The sequence below is a fragment of the Phymastichus coffea genome, unplaced genomic scaffold (assembly GCF_024137745.1).
Source record: "Phymastichus coffea isolate CEN01 unplaced genomic scaffold, Cenicafe_Pcof_1.1 PCOF00040, whole genome shotgun sequence".
NCBI lineage: Eukaryota > Metazoa > Arthropoda > Insecta > Hymenoptera > Eulophidae > Phymastichus > Phymastichus coffea.
In genome coordinates this window covers 633,413-650,682 of record NW_026706851.1, presented here as the reverse complement: position 1 = coordinate 650,682, position 17,270 = coordinate 633,413, and the positions used below count along the sequence as shown (strand labels likewise).

The following is a 17,270-nucleotide window of genomic DNA, read 5'->3' as shown; positions in this document are numbered from 1 at the left end:
GACCCAAAATTGTGGGACACAGCTGTGACGCACCATAGCTATTGAGTTTTTCCTTTGCAAAATAACGAACGGCGTATAGCAATTGAGTTATTCTATTCCTTTCATTCAATTTTCGTTAGTAACAAGTTTTTAGAATCTGGTTTATATCATCAAATACATAATAAAAGATGCTATAAAAATTTTCAGAAAATTTATTATATTCATAGCAATAGATAGCAACTAATTAAATTGATAATACTATTATTTTATGATCCACCGGAACTTTGTCTCTATTCAGTACATCCAATTATATTAAAATTAAAAATAGATATGGCGGGACCATGATAAATTTTTATTGCAATGACTCAGGAATATAGATCGATAATTCATCAACTCCAAATATTTTTGAGCTGTTCTATTTGTACAATGAACGTTTATAATAAAAACAAGCAAAAATAAGAGCATTTTTAGGCCTATTTTTACGTTTTCCTCGAAAACAATGAATTCTATGATAGAAAGTTACTGAAAAAAAATAATTCGTCGTACAATTTATTATAAAATCCTATTATTCTAAATTAAAACATTTTATTTGCCGCGGCTGTAGCAGACGATATGTATAAACGGAAAAGGTGATAAACAGCTGTATTTTTTCATCAATATTTTCAATCATAGATAATATTAATGATTGTAATTATGTTTAGTGAAATCGCCATATCTTCGGTTGTAATCAACCTTTTTGCAATTTCAAAAAACCATTGCATTCTTCTGATAATAACAAATCATTTGGTATATTATAATTATGTGAAACCTACGTCGAAAAAAAGTTACGGGCTTTTATTTGTTATGTAATAACAATTTGATGTATTTCCGGTACCCAAAAGTTAACTAGAACAAAAGTTCTGGCCTTTCAAACAATAAAATATTTAGTCGTCGACGTTTTTTGTTGGTTAATTTGCAATATTTCCAGTTCTAATCAATATTTTTGCAATCTGAAAAAATCAGTACGTTTTTTAATGAATAAGTAATTATTTGACTTGTTTTCCAGCCCGATAACTTGATTAGTAACAAAGTTATGGTAATTTAAACATTTAATTTGTTCATAACAAATTATTTTGACCACTTACAGCTTTCCACCATCAAAATTCGGAATCAGGAGGTTAAAATACCTAGAAATCATTTAAGTAATCTCAGAGACCCTCCAAGTCTTATAAAAACCCCCGTTGCACCTAGACTAATTACTAAGCACACAGAAAAAGAAACGATGCTGGATTGAATAGTCTTTTGAGTTAAGACGAATGAGCTGGAGAGAGGATAACCTCTGAGTTTATGGCTTAAGCCATTCAAACTCCCCACGTCATCCTAGCGCCATCTAACAGCATTTCTTTAACTAACCAAGTATATATGTATGTCATGTATGTGATACATATGGATCTGATCTATACGTCTATATTCATTGGTATTATTATCAATAATAAAAAACATAATGAGATTGCCAGTCATGGAGTCTATGTAGTATGTAGTCTCTATGATATTAATGATGGCCGCTAACATTATTTGAGTCAATGTTGTCTTTTTAATGTGTTTTTTTTATCGTTTAAGCTTTTTTATCCTAAGCTTTATTAATTCATTCTGGACAGTGTAGAATTCACCAATATGAAAAATGGCGATGAGGTCAGGGCGTAATTTGTCTAGTGGAGATTTGCAGCATGCAGATGATGCTGAAAAAGTAATGTTTTCATATTTTTATTATTCGGTTTCATTTGAATTGACATTAGAAAATAATTTAACTTTCATAATACTGTAATTTCTCAGGAAACTCTCTTGGATCATGATAGTGAGCCAGAGGAAGATATGCTGTTCAGGTATATATTAAGATAAATTGCATTTATCACTTATTTTTTGTAGGTTTCTACTGAATTTTTAGTTTTGTACATTACTTCCTTATTTTATGAAAAATTTTTACGTATGCTAAATATTATGATTATCTGTATTTAATTAAGCACATATGTCACAATAATGGATTTATTAAATAAATATTATATCGATGCAAAGTTTATTAAGAATGATTTTAATTCATCTTTTTTCTTTAATTATATTATAATTATTTTTATTATTATATTATATTATAATTATATAATATAATATATATTATATATATATATAATATATATATATAATATATATAATAATATAATATTATATATAATAATAATATATATATATAATATAATATATATATATATATTATATTATAATATTATTATATTATAATTTAACATTTGTTGCAGTAGGACAAGTTCAGCCGATGGACAATTGCACATTGATGGAAAAATCTCAAGGTAATGTCTATCAGACTTACTCTATTTCTCTAAAGAATCCACTTCATTATGTTATAGTAAAATATAAAATGGTTAAGTTGCAATTGGTTAGTATTTAATTGTAGATGTTCAATTTTATCCACACTGATACATGAAACTTTAGGACATTTTGAAAAATTAGTGGAATTGTATCTCTTTATTAATCATAAAATATCAATTTTCAATCTATTTACAAAATATCTTTACAAAGTATTTGTTTACAAAATTTAATTCAGATAGAAAAAAGACAATACTACAATAATCAATCACCTTAAGATATTTCTCAATTTAAACTAATACAAAAAATATGCTTAAATTAATAGCAATTTTTTTAAAAATATGGAATCTTACAGTAAAGATATTTTGTTTTTTAGATAGAATTTATTTTTAATTGTTGCAGAGTAAGAAAGCAATAATTGAAGTTTAAAAAAAATGATAGTTGACATACTATTGTTATATTGATATTATTCTATTGTTATATTGTTATATGATATTGGATATACTATTGTTTGGCCAGGATAGCCAAATATTAGTCCAAATTTTGTGATAGTACAGGGTAATATTTTAATTTAACATTTTATGATTGATGAATAAAAAAAATTAAGATACAATAAACACTTGAATCATCTTAATTTGTTGGACAACTATATTATAGGCTAGTTGACTATGAATACCTTTACCCTATAACTATCTTACTCAACGTTCTACAATTAATTTTCCTCTGGGATACATCTATTATCTTTTTTTTTGTATAGCAAAAACATATATATATGTTGTGAGTCAAATCTTAAAATCAGTTTGCTGAGCAAATTTTAACAATTAATAAAGGATCTACTTCTTATATCTTAATAAGTATATTTATTACAGTGTGAGAATTCAAATAAAGGAAGTAACTGATGTTATGCGTGATAATGTACAGAGGGTTATGGAGAGAGGGGAGCGTTTAGAGGATCTGCAAGTAGCAAGTGATAGACTGACTTCAGCTGGTAATGAGTTTCGCGAGGCTGCAAGGAAAGCACAAAGGCGAGCTTGGATGCAAAATATGTGTGGCAGAATTATTATAATAGCGATAACAATAACAGCCATTTTATGCATCATAGGTGAGTTAATCTAATTTATCATAATTATTTTTGGCTTGGAAGGTGGTGCGAGAAAAAGAAAAAAGCAAAATTATCAGGAAACAGGCTTGAAAATACTGCTCATTCAAATACATAACATATTTTTAAATTAATTCTTATATAGATAATGTTTATGTACGTAATGTTATAATTTTGTTGTATGAATTTCTCAGTCGAATTTTATGAATAATATTTCAATAAGAAATAACAATTAAAAAAAATTTATTTATTTTTCTCCTACATGGTAAAACTGTTATATACTAAAAAGTAGTTTTAGTAAAAACTAGTATAAATTTGTTACCTTACAAACTATATAATTTTATTTTTACTGAATACTAAAATGTCGGTCAATATTTAATAAAAATTAATTATAATAAAAATCAAATAGTTTACATGAAAAAACGAAAGAAATGTATAACCTAATGTTTTCAAAGTATACAAAATAAAATTTTTTAGATTATTACTGTGGCGTCCGTACGTAGATGATGGTCTGTCAAAACTTTTTTAATAGTATATTACTTAACTAAAACTTTTTTTTCAACCTGTCGTATAGAAAGTACGGCTTTGCCACATGTGCAGCGTAAAATATGCGTGCATATTCAAGCTTTCCACACGTTATTTCGAAAAGAAAACTATACATAACATGTTTGAGAAAGTGATTTTCATTCCGTATGCTTATTCACCTCATACCTCTACGACGCCTACCTCTGTTAATAAATCTCGCACAAGACAAGAGTTTACTTTCTTGCATTAGTTAAAACTCGTGATTGTTTTATAATATTTAGATAAACTCCATTTCCCGCCAAACACCCACCCTAATTTTGTTTTTCGCAAAATAAGATTGTGATGTTGTTGTGTGATAAAACAAGTTAGGATAGGGGCTTAGCAGGGAATGAATTTTTTTTAAATAATAACAATCACAAATTATTATGAGATCCAAAAACCGTTTGAAAAAATTTAAGTCAATGGTAATGTACTATATATCATCGGCCCATTCAAGTGTGTTTTTAAACGACTGCACTGATTAAATAATTTAAGAATGATACTAACATATCATAGTTTTTCTGGTATCATCACTAATCTAGCGAAATAATAATCATTCATTATATGTTAATGATAATATTGGTATTCAAATATTCATTGTTTACTATTCTACTGACGAATTTGGTATATAACCAGTTTATAGATAACATCTCGCTTTGACTCATGAAAATGACTAAAAATATATCATCTTTTTTACATATCTCTTCTCTTATTTATATTATTTTGTACTTTCATTACTTAAATAAGCACGACTGCATTATAAAAAATGATGTTTAATTAAAGATTGATCTTGCTTGTAATGTCACCTAGAATTTTTGATAAGCAACATGCCAAAATGATATAATTGGCATATTTACGTTTATAGAAAATTATTGAAAAATATGCGTTTAGTCTGATTAAAAGCAGCAGTGAAGTGAGCTTAAAAATATTTTATATAAACACTAATTACAAATAAATATAAATTTATTTGATAGCTTGGGACATAAGTGATTATTAAAAAAATAGTCCAATGCTTCTGTTGAATTAATTAATTTTCATATTAGTTTTTTTCGAAAACCAAGCATAACATTTTTTATCGCTTTTTCGAGTTTCACTGATTTCTAATTTGTGACTGTATATCTTCAAAAAAAAAGGAAAGGAAGATTTTTATACTGGAGAATTCTATTCATATTCGTACGTTTAAATAGTTTTTGTTATTTGATCCATTACTGATTGGTATTTCAATTCGAAAATTGCCTAATTTGTTTACTCGAATTTTTAACAGGTTATCAAATAATAATGAAAAAAAATTAAAAAACTTAAATAAACGCGATCATTCAATTGATTATCTCAATTAAAATTAACTTAGTGCTCGCATCACCTTCGTGGCTTGTTCTTGTGTCTTTGAAATCCGATGTCGTTGTAAGTTGCATACTTTTCAGTCCTGGATGTCTTGGCGCTTTACCTAGTTCTCAGGTAGCAAATTGCACTAGTCAGTATCCCAACTTAGGTAATTACAATGTATTTCGACAATATTTATAATTATTATCTGTCTGATAATCTTTTGTGTTCTTTTTAAATATTAAAAAAAAATTATTTCTTAAGATCAATAGTAATGCGCAAATCAATGATCAATAATATTAAAATTTTTTATTTTTTAAATACAACGGGTATGGTACTGCAGACACAATGTTACACAAAAACGAAACAAATTTAGTATTAATTACTGTGAACTGACCAATGTTTAATCACGACAATTTCACAGAAAATAATTTAGATGTTAATTAATTCCAGAGCTTTCTTTGATCTTACGACAAAATTTCCAAACAGTCGAAATATTTCCATAAATCATCCAAATCGATTACACTGATAATATTAGGTACCTATAATTAAGTACCTTGTAAACCCATCTTACTTTACTTATCTTTAGGTACAGTATAATTGAAGCGTTGGCTGATTAATAACATAATAGGATTATTAAAATAATGAAATATTTATAAAATTATAAATTAAAAAATATGATATTGAGGGTCAACCCTTAATTGAAAACAAATTTAAACACTGATCTGCATCTTTTCTAACGTTTTGCACATATTCTTCAGGAAATATTTTCTAATTAATCATATCAACAAAATATTTTAATCTAAAAAGCTACATAGTCAATTAATTAAAATTAATTAAACAAGCTTATAAATTTTTCGCCTCTTAACCAATAGAACACATTAGCTATGAGCATATACTAACTCAAACAATCAAAGTACACTAAATCGGAAGGATAAAGGGTTTTATAAGCCGCTTGTTAAGAAATAACACCTTCGACTCATCTTATATATTTTCAAAAAATCTATCTTTGAAAATATCTAAGGTAATTTGCAGAAGTTTTTTTTAATAATCAAACAAAATTTAATATGTTTTTAGTGTTCTTTCCAACATTTTTCATATTACATACAAATATTTACAGATCGTATATTTCATAAAATATATTTAACAATTTTTTTTCAGTGCCTATCATTTACAAGTACTCTTGATCTCAAAGAGTGATAAATAAAGTCGACGTACAAGGCATAAAAGGTATTACAACGCAATTGTGGTACGTCTGTTCTATATACTTAGATATTTTTTCAATGTTTAATATATTTTATTCTATGAGCTTACTTAGAAAAGCGTGAAAAGTTTAAAAATTTTGAAAATATACGATTTCAGTCGCTTTTAGTATGAATTATTTTGTAAAGTCTTAATTTATTTGTTTTGCTGAATTTTGAAAGTTGTAACTCATTTACTCTAATGATAGATTTTGTTTCATTTCTAATTTAATGTCAAACATAATTTTATCACGTCCGGAATGGTATTGTAAAGAACTGTATATGTGGGGACGTGAAACAAATGTTGCATATTTGATAACTTATATTCATAGCTCAAAGTATCATCTTGTTAAAAAAACTTATGTTCAAAAAATCTTTACCACAAGATAATTAATGTGATTAATGAGTACATATTAATGTGCTGATTGTATTGACTGAAAAAAATATGTATAATATTTTTATAAAATAATTCTTGTCATATATTAACAAGTTTTATAGCTCTTATCAATAAATGAGCAACTATTTTTGTAAACTACTCTATAATAATGTAATTATTTGTTAGATAAGATCAAAGCATTGTTTCGTTAATTGGAATAACATTCCAACAATGTATTTAAATATTTATCATGTTAAGATTGTGTAATATTTGTCAAAAACATTTTAATAAAAAATAATTCTTACAGTGATCAATTTCATTTACTTCCATGATTTTGTTATTTCGTAGGTAGCTTCAATATAAATTATTATAATGAATGGTCACACAAATGATTGATTAAATATTATATAACTTTTTAATAAATATTCGCCTGTAAAGGTATGAGAAGAATAAGTTAGTGAACAAAATTCAAATACTTGAAATATTATTTTTGAGGTCAATTGCTTTAAAAATATGTTTTTCTACTTATATATACTTTTTAATTTTTGCAAGTCAATCATTATGTAGTTACGATAAACATTCCTTTCAAATTTCTTTTGCATGCTTATGTGCTTCTTCATCATATAATAGTTGTTTATTAATAGTTGTTTATTAATCATACGTGCCAGTGTAAAAACTGATGATTTTTCATGAGATCTCGACATATAAAAATCAACTCGAAAAAAACTAAAAGAAAAAAATGAAAACTAGAATATGTACTTGGAAAAATTGGTACCGAGTTCGAATAAAAATTGCTGAAATCGGCAACAACGTTAGTCAAACTGACAACTTGTTATTGCGGACCTCTAACATAGATTAATCGCAATTTGCGCATGTGCATAATATCAATGCTTTAAAAAACCGTATGCGCTAACATTTACTACGTTGTGCCTAGCTGTCTTGATCTTTCTATTATAGTTAATAGTTATATATGTATTTTTTTAATAGCCACATATAACATACACAGTTGCTAGTATTCTTATTGACCTTATTATTTATTTCACATTTTGGATTTATAATAATTATTTGAATAGCCAACCATCGCTCAAAGCTCTAAATAAAAGATGGTCGATCACGGTAATTTTCATACTTTCAACTGAAATCAAATAGTGGTAAATACATCCAAGTGTTGGCTTGAGGCTAATTTTTGTGATTATTGGTAGAAATCCTGGACTATCAGAGACGATAGAAATAGTTACATTGTGGTATAATACTGAAATCCAGCTTTATTCAGTTTTGAAAGATAGTGCAGTAACAATATAGAACGGTAGAACGCAACGTGAGCTTCACGGATGCCGTGGAAGAGAGGAAGAGGTGGGGAAGATCAGAGAGAACCGGCAAGTCCGAAGCATGGTGACGTGAGCTATGGCGACGTCGTTGTTTTCCACGAGCCAACGCATATACAGTGCTGCCAGTTTCTCTGTTTCTCCGTCACCGCCCACGCACTTGTCGCGTCCTCACCCTACTCCTCGCAGGCAGCAACAAGCAGCCAGTAGCGAATTAACAGTTGGTAGGCTCGGTCGCGCTCACATTCTGCGAGAGACGAAGCAAACGTGAGGGAGAGAGCGAGAGAGATAAGCGTGCACTGACCGTCGCTGGCTATTGTGCACTGCGGAGCGTCTGATTCGACTTGATTGGGATTGGGAGCAGCGGCGCGTTACCGCTGTCGAGCTTACGACTGCATCGAGTACACCAAGATTGCATCCGACCATGCTGCACCAAATCGTCATCTCGATCCTCGCACTCCTCCTCGCTGGCATCTTCCTGTCCGAAAGCCGCCGCAAATTTATCTTCATACTCTGCAAGACTCTTCCACGGGACATTCTGTAAGTTGCTTAAGTACTACTGTTCCGATCAATTGACTAGCTTGCCCGCGCTTGCTCGCTACGTAATTGCGCGTGTCTGCTTGCGCCGAATCGTGAACGAGATTCGTCGTATTATGTGTGTTCGCGTGCGATCGTCTAATTCGCGCACTCTTCATTTTACCGTGTCTTCGTCGCATCTGTAAGATTGATCTTCATGATCCGACTTGTCTGTCTAACAATATACTTCATACTCTCAAGTCGTACAACTCTTCGATGCGATAATCGCCTCGATCGTTGCATTAATCTCGCGAATTACTGCGCTGGCTTATGCGATTCTGTAAACAAAGGTTTTGCAATAATCTCAACATTGACGGTGACCTTAGAACCAGCAGCAAAACAAATCGTGCAGTACAACGAGTTTGACTTATTTACTTTCAGACTAGACATGTCGATTCCACATGCCAATATATTGTCCCCCTTTATTAACATCAAAACAAAACTTCGAGCTATTCTGAAATTCACACGCACAGACATTTATAACAAGCACATGCCAAATTGATGTATAAGCTACTATTTGCTGACTGGCTCTGAAAGAGAAACGCGGAATAAGTGAAAAATGCGAAGCAAAGGAACCCGTGAAAGTCCTTCGTGATATTGGAGCAAATTTAATCGTGATAAATTCCGCAATTTCAAACACATTAATTTGTTGTCATTACCTGTTGAATTCAGATTAATTATATACTGACAATTGCTCGCTAAAAAGCCTGTAATTTACTAAACCAACAATTTTCACTCTATAGTACATACATTTTATATAGTACTGCGAATTTGAACTTCAAAGTCACTTATTTATTACTGTTACAAATATCTGTTATTGTCAAAGTAATTTTCGAACAGAAAATTAGGAATTGAAAAAAATTAGCCTTTTCAATCATGGGTATTTTCGTAGCATGATTAATAGTTGAGTTATGTGATTGTAATTCAATGGTGGTTCTAATAATCATAAATAAATTTGACGAAGGAATTTACATTTTCTTGGCATGCGAAGTCCAAAGTTTGAGCAAGCACACATGCGAGAGTATATACGTCACGCGTGCAAGAATCAACATGTGCTCATTATTTCTATTCATAATAGATATTTTACTTATATTTGTACACATAAAAGATTAAATTTTAACTATTGTTCTTAGTAGTTTGAAAATATTATCTCAAATATATAAGAAAAAAATACTTCAAAACAATTCTTATCTTCTTTAAGTTAATTTTACTGGGAAAAATTCATTTGCAAACTAGATTTAATTTTATTATGTCAATTTACTCTAAAAATCTCGACAACTGAACTCGTGAATGAAGAGCAGCTGACTGCCAACATAATTGCTATTATTGATTATAATTTACTTGGAGATTTAATAACACACTAAACAGGGTAATTAATTTAAACTTACAGGCAAACAGCAAGCGAGGAATGGCATAACTAATTGGTTTTCTTTAAGTTTCGCGATTTACATGAAATACAAAATAATGATAAACTTATTTTGAAAGATTTATCTTTTAACAAATGAACAATTATTTCATTTTCAATTAAACTTAAAAAGCATTCTATGAATCGTCGTTTTACGATATAAATTGTTTTACAATTATAAAGTAAATAACAATGCAATAATACAGTGGTGTAAAAATTATATTATATTAATTACCCGTTTAATAATAAGCCATTGTTATTTCATGTATTGTATTTTTGGTGACGTTCAACATGACATACTTATACATAATAAACGCGTCGAACTAAAGAACTCGTGCGAAATTTCCTGGACTGTACTTCTCTCTCTCTCTCTCTCTCTCTCTCTCTCTCTCTCTCTCTCTCCCTCTCTCTCCCTCTCTCTCCCTCTCTCTCTGAATTGATTTCATTCTGTAAAAAGTGCTGGTTTGTAATTCTTATAATGTTTTCGTAGCTCTGTTTATCATTTTAGTTTTTCATTAGTTATTTATCAATGCTTATACTCAAATGAAATCTAAAGTCATAAAATAAACAAGCTATTATTTTTATTTGAGTATGATTATTATGTACTGATTTTGTATCTGATCGTCGTCATCGTAAGACATATCCCAAGCTTTAACCACAAGGAGTTAAGTTACAACTCTTTATATGATAGCAAGATATTCCACTTTCCAGGATGCCTTGCTTTTATGGAAAAATATCGGCTTTTTACCTGTTAGTCTATTACTCGATTTCTTTATAACAAAACTGTATTCATTCAGAGTATTTTTATTTCAAACATGTACAAACAGATATCATTAATCAATATTTTGATCGATCTTTTTTTTTAATTTAAAAAATGTAGAAAGCAATGTAAAAATAGAATAATAATTTAATTTTAATGTTAATATGTTTCCTTTATAGTAGCCTAGAATTGCCGATATAAATCTACGTTGTAATTAATATCACAACAAAAGAATTGCCTCAATAACTAAAATATGTTAATAAAAACGTTTTATCTGGTATAATTTTACATACAGCATTTTAAATTAAATAACGTCTATTCAATTTTTGACCGCTAGAATTATTTTCTTATAGATTGAATTTTTATATCAGGCTTTAGAGCCCATGGAAATATAACAGCATTACCTAATTATGACAAGCAAATATTTTACACGCGCAACAAAACTACGGATGCTTCTCTGTTACTTTTACCTTCTGTTCTTGCTTTTCCATCGTACACATGTGCGTTTGCCGTAATAACTATCACTATAGCTAGGAATCTCGCATGTGGCACAATTCATGACGACTGAAACATTAACCAATTTAAACAGGAGGGGAGGGTGGAGGAGTGCGGGAGAGAATGAGAGAGCTGTAGATAAAAACGATAATGTAGAAAGTATCCGTGACTTGAAAGAATTTTTCAGCATAATTTAAAATATATTTTATGATTTTACGGATTTTACATTAGATATAGTCTTTGGGACCGTATCTTATAGAACTTTAATAATAGTTTAAATTTTATTACCATAATGACTAATTAAGAATCTACTAAAATTAATATTTCAGAGGTGCCTTCCGATTTATGAAAGTCAATGCCCTTCTTTGGTGGTGGGAAACAAGATTTTATACAGTAGCTAAAATTTTTACCGGACTTGTCGAAGCTCATCCGGATAAAATAGCTTTTATCTTCGAAGATCAAGAATGGACATATAAAGCGGTATGCAACAGTTACAGACTATATATAGTTTTGAATGAAAATGTTAAGAAACTATAAAAGAAAAGCAAAACGTAGCTCGATACATATAGTAAGAGTGAGTGATACGTTAACTTGCAGTTGGAAGACTTCAGCAACCGCATCGGACGTTATTTCCGTCCAAAAATGTCTCGATCGGATTCCGTAGCCTTGATAATGGAGAGTCGTGCCGAGTATGTGGGTACTTGGCTGGGATTGTGCAAGGCCAACTTTGTCACCGCACTCGTCAACACCAATCTCCGTGGGGATGTTCTCGTGCACAGCATCAAAGTTGCCGGCTGCAAGGCCGTCATTTTCAGCAGCGACTATAAAGAAGGTATAAAGCTTTCCGCGATTTTCCGAAGCGAAGCGCAATTGATTTTGTTCTGGATTGATAATGATAACGAACGCATTGTAGCTATCGCGGAAATCAAGCATAAGATTCCAGAGTTGGTTTTGTACCAGTGGTCCGAGCGAAAGAATTTGCCTATACTGCAAGGTGCTATGGATTTGAACGAAGGTCTCGCTGCGACCGAGCCAGAGCCGCTTTTGATTGACATATCTGTCGGGAACCCACGTGACAAACTCATCTACATCTATACCTCCGGCACCACAGGTTTGCCCAAGGCTGCAGTCATCAGTAATTTAAGGTATTTTATCGTTCCCGTGCAATTTGACTTTGTTCATTTTTACACCCTGTCATCTCCAACCGAAAGTATTATTATTCTCCACACTACTGTGATTTTCACTTTTGATCAATAATAACATCGACATCATTATTTAAACATTTAATTATACACAATTTGTCCATTTAACAGCGCTTCTGATACTGTTGAATAAAGGCAATTGGACTTTCTAGTCTCTTATACCATTCGAATTATTTACTTTCTATACTTTACTCACGTGATTATTAAAGTATAATATTTAAAAAACTATTGGTCAAATAAAATAATGCACAAACATGTAATAGTTTATCTTACCGGGACCAATCAATTTTAAGCGGTAACAATTTTTTTGGTAGTTCTTTTCTTGGTATGTTAAAATCTTTCTGTAAAAATATCACCTTAAAATTTTTCTTACCTGAAAGTATTAGGAAAACATTTGAATATTTTTAGTTAATAGCTTCAAAATATAAAATATACGTTCTACAAAGTCACTATGTATATATATATATCATCTTATTTATTGAAAATGTTTCAGGCCATGTAGATTTTTTGTTAGGATCTGTACTATGAGAAAGGCGGAGCACTTGTTCAATAAATTCATTTTTTTATATTTTAAAACGCTAATTTACCAAAAATGGTCCAAATTTATTTTTGAAAAAATTATAAAATAGGCATGAATTAATTTATTGAAAAATCGCTCTGTTTGTCTTATAGTGTCAATTTTAACAAAAAAAAATAGCCCTTAAAAATGTTTCCTGTTCATTCTGATTTTCAGAATTGTGCATGGTGCAAAATATTTTTCAATGCATTATTTTTCTAGAAAAGCTTTAACATATCAACAACAAAAATTTGAATTTTCTCTACTTAACATTGACTTGGTTCCCTTAAAGAACATTTGTTAATATGATTTCAATGAATTAATTTATTTTTAAAATAATTTTGTTGTTACATATTCACCAAATTATACATATTTTGTAATATAAATTTGGACATTAAATCTGAAAAAGAAACATACAATATTCATAACAAAAGCACGTTTCATATAGGTACATGTTGATGTCGTGTGGTGTATATTCGATGTTGGGACTTAAGTCATCTGATCGCATTTATAATTCTCTACCTCTTTATCACACTGCTGGAGGTATTGTTGGTGCTGGACAGGCAGTATTGCGTGGAGTCACGGTTGTACTTCGACGACGCTTTAGTGCTTCGCAATTTTGGCCCGACTGTGTACAATATGAATGCACGGTAATATTGTCATTTTAACAAATATATTATTTTATTCAATTTCAATTCTCTTTTATTTCGATATTATTTCTTCTGTACATAAAAGAGTAATGTGTAATAATCTTTGTGCTCGAGCGGTGTCGGCAATGAAGGCAATATTTTTTAACTTTCCATTAACAGAGTTTTTAACCTCCCCAGAAAAAAATTCAGAGCAATAAGTGCAAATTTGTGTGTAAATTATTTTTTGAAAAAGTTAATAGTAAATATTTTAGTAAATATATTGTACTTGAACAGCTTAAATTCATTTGAAGTAAATCATTACAATCACAAATATACTGTTTATTTTTGAATTCATATACTATTGAAGTTAATTTGGTATAAGATGCATAGAACTTCAAAAATACAATGATGTATTTGTTATTATGAACGAGCTATAAAATAAAAATGATTTTTCGCATAAATATATTATGAGCGGCATTGTAGAATATTAAAATTAATCAAAGTTCAGTAATATTTTTGATTATTATCTTGTTTGAAGGTTGCTCAGTACATCGGTGAAATATGTCGTTATCTTCTTGCCGTGCCTCGTGATTTAACTGATACTGCACACAACGTAAGACTGATGTACGGCAACGGACTTCGACCTCAAATCTGGAAACCATTCATAGAAAGATTTCGAGTGAAACAAATTGGGGAATTTTATGGAGCTACTGAAGGCAATTCTAATTTAGGTGAGTTCATCTGCAGTGATATTTTTTTTATTAAATATAGTTACTTCAACTTACTTCTTTTGAATTACTCAACGCATTATTCGATTATTTTTTACCTTACTCCAATACCGATTTTTAACTTACTATAGATATATAAGGATCTTTAATTAAAACTAAATTATCCTTATTTGTTATAGTCAATATCGACAGCAGAATTGGTGCAGTTGGTTTTGTACCGCGTTATGCTCGTTCCCTCTATCCAGTAGCTCTTTTAAAAGTTGATGAATCAAATGGTGAGATTGTTCGAGGTCCTGATGGTCTTTGCATTTTATGTGAACCAGGCGAGCCTGGAGTTTTCGTCGGCAAAATCAACCCGAAAAAAGCTGTCAGTGATTTCAGCGGTTACGTCGACAAAAATGAGTCAGAGAAAAAAATTGTTAGGGATGTGTTCAAGAAAGGAGATCGTGTTTTCAATTCAGGTTTGTGACTAGCAGTCTGCATACTTAGTAAATCAACATTCATTTCTAAAATTTGTCCTGTATATATTTTCAGGAGATATTTTGGTAATGGATGAATACGGCTATTTTTATTTCAAAGATCGAACTGGTGACACCTTCAGGTATTACATGCATTTTATTTAATATCTTATTCAATTCATTTTTGAAAAAACTCCTATTCTCGCGGAATATTTCCATTAATGCACATTTGTAGATGGCGAGGCGAAAATGTAGCTACTTCTGAAGTTGAAGCTGTTATTAGTAATGCAATTGGTCTAAGAGATGCTGTAGTATACGGTGTAGAAGTAAGTAACATTTTCATTTAGAACTATTTCTTCACATCTATTAGACAACAAATCATTTTAAAAAACTCGTGTTACTGTCAAATCTATGGAAATATTGTAAAGGCATATTATTAAATTTCTTGTACTTAGGTTTCCGGGAATGAAGGAAAAGCCGGCATGGCAGCTATTTATGATCCTACTCAAAATATCAACTTGGATGAATTGTCAGAAAAGGTGAAAAAGGCTTTACCAACTTATGCAAGACCATTATTTGTTCGAGTCCTTTCCACTCTTCCTATGACCGGTAAGAATAAAATCGAAAGCGACTATTTTATTATAATGAAACGTGGATCATAATTTATTTTAGGAACTTTTAAATTGAAAAAGAAAGATCTCCAACAAGAAGGCTTTGATATACACAAGGTGAATATTCTTTACTTCATTTTTTAAGCATATTCTGAGGATTCATTAACGATTCTATTAACATTTTAGATAAAAGAGCCTATATATTTTTTTGAAAAATCTGGAAAGTATGTACGATTAACAGAAAGTTTGTACAATGAAATTTTGCAAGAGAAAATTCGGCTATGAGGAAGATTTAAAAAATATTACGAAAATGATTTAATTTTGTAAATGAATCAAGTATTACAGAAAATGTAAAATGTCAGTTGATAATGGATAAAATTAAATAATAAATTGAAAATACTGACGTTCCATCAATGCACTTTTGTTTGTAATATTGCAATAATTTTGGCTCTCTTCGGAACAAATAGTATAATATAATGAATATTGGTTGTCGACCGTTAACATTTTTTGTAAATAATCTATTAACACACACCAAAGAGTTGGCAACAAGAACAAGAATCGAATGTATAAAATTTAATACTTTACATTCATTATATTATATTATTTTTAGCATTAAGAGGGCAGGAGAACTGTGTTTCTCAGAACGACCAAATCTGTAGCAATATTACAAAGAAAAATGGATTGGTCGTTACGGAAAGTGTTGGTATGTAGATAACTGACGTAGATATCTTTGTTAACAGTAAAGCAATAACTTTGCTTTCTCTGTGACGCTACAAGACTGTGAAGTATTTTGCATTATGAGTTTTATGAAGAATAATTAAAGCGGAATCACAAGTGATATCCTAGTTTAAGTGATTGTTAGTTATATTATAAGACAAAAATAGACTATAAGCTATTAAGTTGAGTTCGATTATTATTATTATTATTATTGTTATTATCATCATCATGTATTTCTGTAAAAATTAAATAATTATACTATTATGTAAAATGTATAATTGTTTGTTAAAATATTATATAGTTTACTATCATCAATCGAATTATGTACAAAATATTGATGTAATTAAACTTTGTATGGTAATTCTTATTTCCTACTTTTATTTTCAAAGTGCCTCTAAATATTTGCTCAACAACAACAGTAACATTATTTATAAATAATTTAACTCACCTAAATGGCGTTTATGTTTGAAATAATTTCGATAAGTATACTTACAATCTTACTTCAATACGAGAGAAATAATCCATATGAAAACGAATGATTATTTTAGTTTTACTTAAATAAATTATTCTCAGAAATAAAAAATGTATGAAATACTTTCGTCTTATAATACAAATAAAAATTGCAACATGATTAGTAAGTATGATTATCTTGTAGTATATATAAGAAATCTCGAGTTCTTATTTAGTCTTGCTTTAAGATTGGAAATAGAAAAAGATTGTTTTTAAATTTAAATCAAAGTAGTATATCTACGTAAACAAGAGACATAAGAGATTTCAAACTGTTCTAAAAATATAAACTTTTGAACTTAATTGTCTGCTGATTTTTCCTATCTATTCTAAACTGACCGGTGAAAGTGATTTTTACTCTCGATTA

General features: G+C 29.7%; 2 protein-coding genes across 4 annotated transcripts; both read left to right on the top strand.

Annotated features, from left to right (window-relative positions):
- The first annotated feature begins 1,485 nt into the window (after positions 1–1,485).
- LOC131664117 (uncharacterized) lies at positions 1,486–7,238 on the top strand. Of its 3 annotated transcripts, none has more exons than XM_058934989.1 (6): positions 1,486–1,705; positions 1,792–1,841; positions 2,271–2,318; positions 3,204–3,436; positions 5,419–5,486; positions 6,479–7,238. In XM_058934989.1, exons 1-5 carry the CDS (start codon positions 1,640–1,642, stop codon positions 5,454–5,456), a joined length of 435 nt encoding a protein of 144 aa, XP_058790972.1. In that variant the 5' UTR covers positions 1,486–1,639; the 3' UTR covers positions 5,457–5,486; positions 6,479–7,238. The 3 variants fall into 3 exon arrangements, with proteins under 3 accessions (XP_058790972.1, XP_058790971.1, XP_058790973.1); XM_058934988.1 differs by having other exon boundaries at positions 2,268–2,318; XM_058934990.1 differs by lacking the exon at positions 5,419–5,486 and having other exon boundaries at positions 1,488–1,705; positions 2,268–2,318.
- A 1,260-nt stretch (positions 7,239–8,498) lies between these two features.
- On the top strand, positions 8,499–17,003 carry LOC131664116 (long-chain fatty acid transport protein 4-like). Its single transcript, XM_058934987.1, has 12 exons — positions 8,499–8,799; positions 11,825–11,975; positions 12,093–12,327; positions 12,409–12,640; positions 13,702–13,903; positions 14,421–14,613; positions 14,790–15,071; positions 15,145–15,211; positions 15,304–15,394; positions 15,524–15,677; positions 15,741–15,796; positions 15,866–17,003. The coding sequence occupies exons 1-12, from the start codon at positions 8,684–8,686 to the stop codon at positions 15,962–15,964; spliced, it is 1,878 nt and encodes a 625-aa protein (XP_058790970.1). The 5' UTR covers positions 8,499–8,683; the 3' UTR covers positions 15,965–17,003.
- Positions 17,004–17,270: the final 267 nt, after the last annotated feature.